The 6,870-nt window shown below is 39.9% G+C and overlaps 1 protein-coding gene across 1 annotated transcript; it reads right to left on the reverse strand.

The window, feature by feature from the left end:
- Nucleotides 1–214: 214 nt before the first annotated feature.
- LOC111190359 (interferon-induced very large GTPase 1-like) lies at nucleotides 215–5,330 on the reverse strand. Its single transcript, XM_049475778.1, has one exon. It carries the CDS (start codon nucleotides 5,282–5,284, stop codon nucleotides 590–592), a length of 4,695 nt encoding a protein of 1,564 aa, XP_049331735.1. The 5' UTR covers nucleotides 5,285–5,330; the 3' UTR covers nucleotides 215–589.
- Nucleotides 5,331–6,870: the final 1,540 nt, after the last annotated feature.

Genomic DNA, 6,870 nt, shown 5'->3' on the forward strand with positions numbered 1-6,870 from the left:
CATTAATCATAAACATTCAATAATTACTACTGATTAAAAAGAAATTCTAAATCTGACTTTAATTAGTATTAAAGAGCTCTAAAATGAAGTCATAAAGATGCAGATCATACAACCATATTCCATGTGTAAATGAACAGTACAAGAAGCTATAAGAATAAAACATCTACTAAACCAAATGAAAAATAATAATAATAATAATAATAATAATAATAATAATAATAATAATAATAATAATAATAATAACAATCAATTGTAGGATTACTGAGTACTTTTGTATTGATTCTAATTGTGGCCTTACTTAAATCTTTCAAAGGTGTGAAAAAGTACATGCATGTAGTATGCAGTAAGCAGAGGGATACAGATTTTGCATCCATATTATACTGTTGAAAGATGTTTAGGTGCTGCAGTCTCTTCTGTGCTTTTCTCCTCAGTACAATAAGATGGTTTAGGGTTGTAGTTGAATGAGCAAAGTAATGTTATGTGCAGTTCAAATACAGCATGATTACATTTTGCCAGGTGAGATCCATGAAAGATTGTGTTATCATTTGTGACAAAGCCAGTGTTCTGTAATGACCAGAATTGTTGAAGTTTATTTATCTATTCCTAAACTTGCAACTGCATCAGACTGAATCTGAGTTTTCCATTCAGATGGAATCTCTCCTTTTCCACGGAAATAGAGTTTGTGGTGCTTTTCAAGATATTCCTTGAATTCACAAACAAACCATTTCCAGTAGGCCAGAGAAGAAAAATCAGGAGAGATGCTCCATTCAGCGTACTCTCCTCCTGCAGTCCAGAACTCTTTGTAAGGGTACCACTTCTCTGGAATGCCTGCAAAAAATCCCAGCTCATCTGTTGCTACTTTTGTTGTACAAAAGTTTATAGAAAACTCAGTTGTATCTTTAAAATTGCGTCCTTTCATTCCACCTGAGCGATGGAATTCAGCCTGGTGTTTTTCAGTGTGATTTTCTTGACTGTTGGTACAGATGGCTCCACAGAAGGGACACTGCTTCCAGCAGCACCTGCAGAAGTGTTTAATCAGAATCTCCTCAGGCTTTTCTCTGAACATCTCCTCTCTCAGATCTGAAAGTTTACAGATGTTTACTTTTAGCTCTTCAACAACAACCAAGAGCTCTTTTTTAATAACATCTATGAGAACATCATAATCAGTGACATCCTTAGTGACATCATCACTCAGATGAACTCTGGTATCTCCTAACTCATCTACAAGACTGTTGGAGAAAATCTCCAGCCACTTGTTCACGTCTCCTTTTATAGATTTGACCTCATCTTTTGCTGCTTCTGCTGCACTGATGATAATTCTCAGTTTGTGGTCGATGTGTTCTTTTATTACAGAAGCTGCCTGAGGGTTTTCTGCTGCCATGTACTGTCTAACACTGTCTCTGATGAAATTTTCAAAGTGGATCTTAGGCTGGTTCATGTATGTTAAGAAGTTATTAAATTTCTCCTCCTTATCTCCCTCCTGCTCTGCCAGAGTCTTCAGAATGTGCTTCTCCAGATCTCCTCTGTTCCCATTAAATGGAGGTTTTCCTCTCATCTGATCACAGATGAATTTAGCAGTCATGTTGTACACACACTGCAGGATTGTTTCTTTCAGTTTAACACAGATTCTGTCTCCAAGCACTGCTGCAGATGTTGCTCCCTGATAGTAGTTCATGAAGACTTTAAAGTACTCAGCTTTTTTCTTTTCAAAGTACAAAAGTGGATCATTTGCTTCTCTGTATTTCCTGTGAAGTTCTACAAAGCGTTTCCCAGCTTGTTCACACACATAAAGAGAAAGATCTACAAAGAACTCCTTCTTAAACTCAAAGGAGTCGTGTCTTGGTTTAAACTCCTGCACTAGTTGTTTGACATCACGTGCAATCTGCTGGATATAGCCTGAGCTGTATCCCTGCACTGAGACTGGAAATGATTCCACTTTTTCTGTTGTTTGTTGAATAACTTTAGATATTAGCTCCCTTATTGATGTCTGATCTTCTGGCTTAAGGGACTTTTCCCATAAAGAAACAGGTCCCACCTTCTTGCTTTTCATAGAAACATAACTGTAGTAATCAGCAGCAATGTGAATATTTATGTACTCTGCTCTCTTCTTTTGATCAAAAACACGACCATATTCAGAAAACCCCTCCCCCAAAATGTTAATGACATCATTTGAGATGTTTATATCTTTGATTTCTGGAACATCTTTAGTTAATTCAGTGACCCACTTTCCCCACACTAAATCAAATTTTGCTTTTGGATCTCTGTTTTTGCTCCTTTCTTTAAGCTTCAGAGCGAGTTCTTTACTCTTTTCAAAGAGAGTATTTTCATGATTTTTCAGCTGCTCATCCAGATTTTTCCTAATGCTTTTCTGTTTGATGTTGTCATCCAGTTTTCTTTTGGCCTCATCTACAAGGTCATCATGGAGGTGTTGTATTTGTTTCTCAAATCTGCTTTTCCACTGAATCAGAGTTTCCTTTTCACTGTCTTCTTCAAAATACTTTTTAAATGATATTTGGACTTTCTGCAGGGTTTCTGACATTTCTCTCATCAGCTCTTGTTTTTCTACTGCTTCCACTTTTCCACTGGAGATTCTGTTCAGCATCTTGTCTTCAATACTCAGCATGGCACTCCTGAGACTCCAGGTCCATTTCTCATACTCCTCCTCCAGTTTCCTGTACACTGATATCTCCAGTGTGTTCCTGAAACTGAAGACAAAGTTTTCATTCAGCAGAGCCTCCCAGAGGTCTTTCACTCGCTGCTGAAACTGTGATAATTTCATGCAGTTTGTTTTTGATGCACGAGAAAAAATGTCTCTCTTCAGCTCCTGAACATTTTCACTGTAGCATGGATTTGGTGGAGCCATGGGTGGGCTGCCCTCCCAGAGCTGAGAGAAGTACTTCACATCCTTCTGTACATTAAATGCAATGATATCACTGAAACATTCTGCATCATAGACTTCATCTTTAGCCGCTAACTTTGTCATTTCATCAAGTTTCTCCTGTAATCGTCTTCTTCCCTCCATCATTTTCTCTCCAGCTGCAACATCAGTAACATTCTGATGAACAAACACACAGCTGGGATTCAGTCTGAGCTTCTTCATCCTCATGAAGGCCTGAACAACAATCTGAAGAATGTCCTGCATCTCTGATGGGTTTTCTCCAAAGATGTTGATCAAAGTCATGTTTCCAAGACCTGCAACAAATGTTGCCAGTTCATTATCATGATGTAGGGTGTCTTTTCCAGCCAGTTCTAAAGCTCTGAGACCTTCAGTATCAACAACCAGAATGTAGTCAAACTTCAGTTCCCCCTTCATCTCATCAGACACTTTCACCAGCTGCATGAAGGCTCCTCTGGTGCATCTTCCAGCACTGACTGCAAACTGGAGTCCAAACATGGCGTTGAGCATGGTGGATTTCCCTGAGCTCTGAATTCCCAGAACTGACAACACAAAGACTCTCTGGTCTCCCAGTTTTCTGATGACCTTATCCAGAACTGCTGAAACCCAGACCAAAGGAACATGAGCAGCATCACCGTCCATCAGCTCCATCGGGTGGCCAGATATCATGAGTTCAGCAGCAAGATTAGGAATGTAAGAAAAAGTTCCGTCCTTCATTATTTCATATTTTCTGGCAGAGGCTGAGGCTTCAAAAATCTGCCCCATCTCTCTCACTATGTGCTCCAAACCAAATGTGGCAGCATTAAGCTTGTTGGAGATTTTTTCTAGGTTTGATTGTTCAGTCTTCAGTTTATCTGAATTGTCATGTTCCTTCGAGAGGCTAAGCATGGCTAGTTCATGATTATTCTTCTCTAGGTTATCATGTTTTTTTTTTAAATCCAGCACTTCATTCCATTTTTGGTCATACTTTTGAAGGAGTGCAGAGAGTGTATCTGAAGTGAAGTCATCAAGAAGGATTGTTGTCCACTTTAGGAAATATTGTTTTTCACTGTCTGACAGTGACCTTAAACTTCCAACAAATGACACCATGATATCACTGAAAACACATGCCCGCTGTTTCTTTCTTATTTCTCTTAATTCTTCTTCTTTCTTGCTTTTCTCTAATTCTACAGTCTCACTTTTAAGACGACGTAGATCTTTGTTTTTCTGGCTCCAGTCATGCCACAGTTTCCCCTGGCAGGGCAGGAGTTTTTCTTTGACTGTTGATGGATCTTTTCTCTTCAGGAATCTCATTATCTCCTGTGCAGCTTCCTTTCCTCTCTGACAGTCTTCATTATCCTCATCCACCTTCATCTCTGAGTGTTCTGCTATGTTCTCCATAGTGAAAGTCACAGGCCGTTCTGAGAGGCAGTTCTTGATAACTTCTCTAAGAGCAACAGAAACATCAGACTGGTTTCTTCCCTTCAGTGATACTCTGTATTTTCTCTCTCCGATCTCACACACATCATCTTCACCCTTATCATCTTCATCAGTCAGAATAACAATAAGTGGAGTTGAAGACTTCCAAAGTTCCTTCACAATAACCATATTGTTGTCATTCCGATCAAGTTGAGGTAATAGTGCAACATTCACAGAGGACATTTCAGTAAGAATCTTTCTCTGAGTCTCGTTGATGCTGGAATCTCCATGTAGATTACAGAACGCTACACAGTCTGAGAAATGATCAGTGCTTTTCCCAGATGGAAGGTACCAGGCGATCTCCACCACTCCGTCCATCAGTAGACGCTCTCTGCTGCTGCCTGGACAGTCCCTGTGAAAGAACGTGTCGTGCTTCTCATTGATCAGCCTGTTCATCAGCTGAGACTTGGATGAGGAAATGGAGCCAATCCTGAAGAACGCCACCATTGGAGTTTGAGCTTTGTGCATGGGCAGGGTCTTACTGGTGAATTCGCCTGAAGTATCCATGGTCTTCCAGCTTTTACTGATCTGACGCATCGTCCACAGAGGGAATTCAATCTGTCCAGTGAAAGGATTTGCAACCAGCAAAGGAACTGCGTACTGACACTGAGACAACTTAGTTACCATGGTCTGCTGAAGAAAGGGATCTGCACAGAGGAACACTGCCATCTGAACATCCATTGGATGACTCTGACTTTGTGTTCGCTGTTTTTGTTCTGCATGCTGATCTTTTTTTTCAAATAGAGCATCAAAGCCAGCTTTTCCAGCTGCCTGCTGAGACTTTGTTATTCTGGGTTCAGATTTGACAGAGAGGTGTCTTGCTTTGTAATCTGTTGTTAGAAGCCGCTGCATGAAGGTGTGAACAAGATCTTTCTCTTTGTTGGCCTCCTTGTATTGTAATGAAGGTGTTAGATCAAGAAATTGAGCCATGGTGAGTGCGCTCCCATTTTTGCCTTCCAGACCAAGTTTCCCCAAGAGATCCTTTATGCTGTCTCTTGAGTCTTCTTTCTAAAAAAAAACAATAAATAAAGCAAAATAACTACAATTATTTCTATAACTTCCTTTGTCATGGTTAATTAATATTTCAATAGGTATTAATGCATATACCATAAGAAACTCAGCTATGTATTAATGGCAAGTTTAATGTGTTCCCACACACCCTGAACTGATGAACAATGCTAATATACCAGCTTTTTCCAAGCTCCTGTCTCTCTACAGTCAATATAAGCCATCTGGACACAGTGGGGGACCAAAATATTTAGAATCAGAGTGTCCCTGAACAAACATCCCTATAGAGGATTTGTTACACAGAAAAGGGAAAAAGAAAGCAACTTTAATAGCAGGAGTTGAACTTAGGATTTGGGGCTCCCTGCTACCAGGCATAGAGGACTTTCTAGGCTTCACAGTGGGTGAAGAATCAGAGAGTGTCCCCGTGTTTTCATACATGACATATGCATTGTCCGTTTTTTTCTAGTTATGTTGATTAATGGTTTTATGTCAGCTTCTGTACATTGAGGGAGGTGGGATCTCATGGCCTCATTAGCTTTCTCCAGCTATATGTTAATTGTGCTCCACCTACCCATGTAGCATCATGGGCTATCCAAAACAGCCCACATCCAGCTCCATTACAAACCAGATGGCATATATATGGGTTGGTGGTCAGCCCATATACATTGTTAACACAGTTGCTAAAGGGCCCAACAGTGGTCAACTGACAAACCCTGGTATGGAACCCACAACCTTGTCATGCTTAGTGTGCAGAGCTCACCAATGAGCAGTTCCATCTAGGTTTTACATTGCCAAATGCAAGGCAGTGGAGTGGATTATTTTGGAAATATGTTGTACTTGTTACTGTTTGCACTTGGTTGTGGCTGGACCAAGTGATATAGAACAGGCCTTTGCTTTTCCTTTATGGTATAGGGATCTTGCCCAGAAGCAAGAAACTTGACTGGTTGCCGAACTGGAACTTTAATAAATTTGCTGAGCATTTGTAGGTACCTTGCTGGGCCTGCTATGCTTCTTCTACATGCACAGCTTTATCCAAAATCTCACAGGCATGACAGTCACATCTGGCTAGCATATTTTGAACATGCTCTGAGATGTGATTTAGCCCATTAGTTATCTGGGTAGTTGGCTTGTGGCTAACCAGATCAAATAGTGTAGCTATTTTCTGGTCTAGACTGTGTGCAAATACTATATAAAATATATATTTTTTATAGTATTTGTGTGTAAACAATCACAAAAAAGTGTTTTATTTGTACACTTGATTCTTTTCATGGCTGGATTTGTCATGCTAGGGGATATTTCCCTGCTGCTTGGCTGAAAAAAAAAAAAACAGTGCTTGTGATGTGGATGAGGTGCTGTGGCCAGACCAAAACAAATGCATTTTTTTTATTTTTTCACTGTAACTGTGGTAGTAAATTATTTTGTTTTGTATGTAGACCTCTGTACATGCAACTGTGTGTTGGTTGGGATGTACACTGTGTACACTGTTTTTGTGGGAAAATAAAACATAT

The sequence above is a fragment of the Astyanax mexicanus genome, chromosome 3, assembly GCF_023375975.1.
Source record: "Astyanax mexicanus isolate ESR-SI-001 chromosome 3, AstMex3_surface, whole genome shotgun sequence".
In the NCBI taxonomy this organism is placed as follows: Eukaryota; Metazoa; Chordata; class Actinopteri; order Characiformes; family Acestrorhamphidae; genus Astyanax; species Astyanax mexicanus.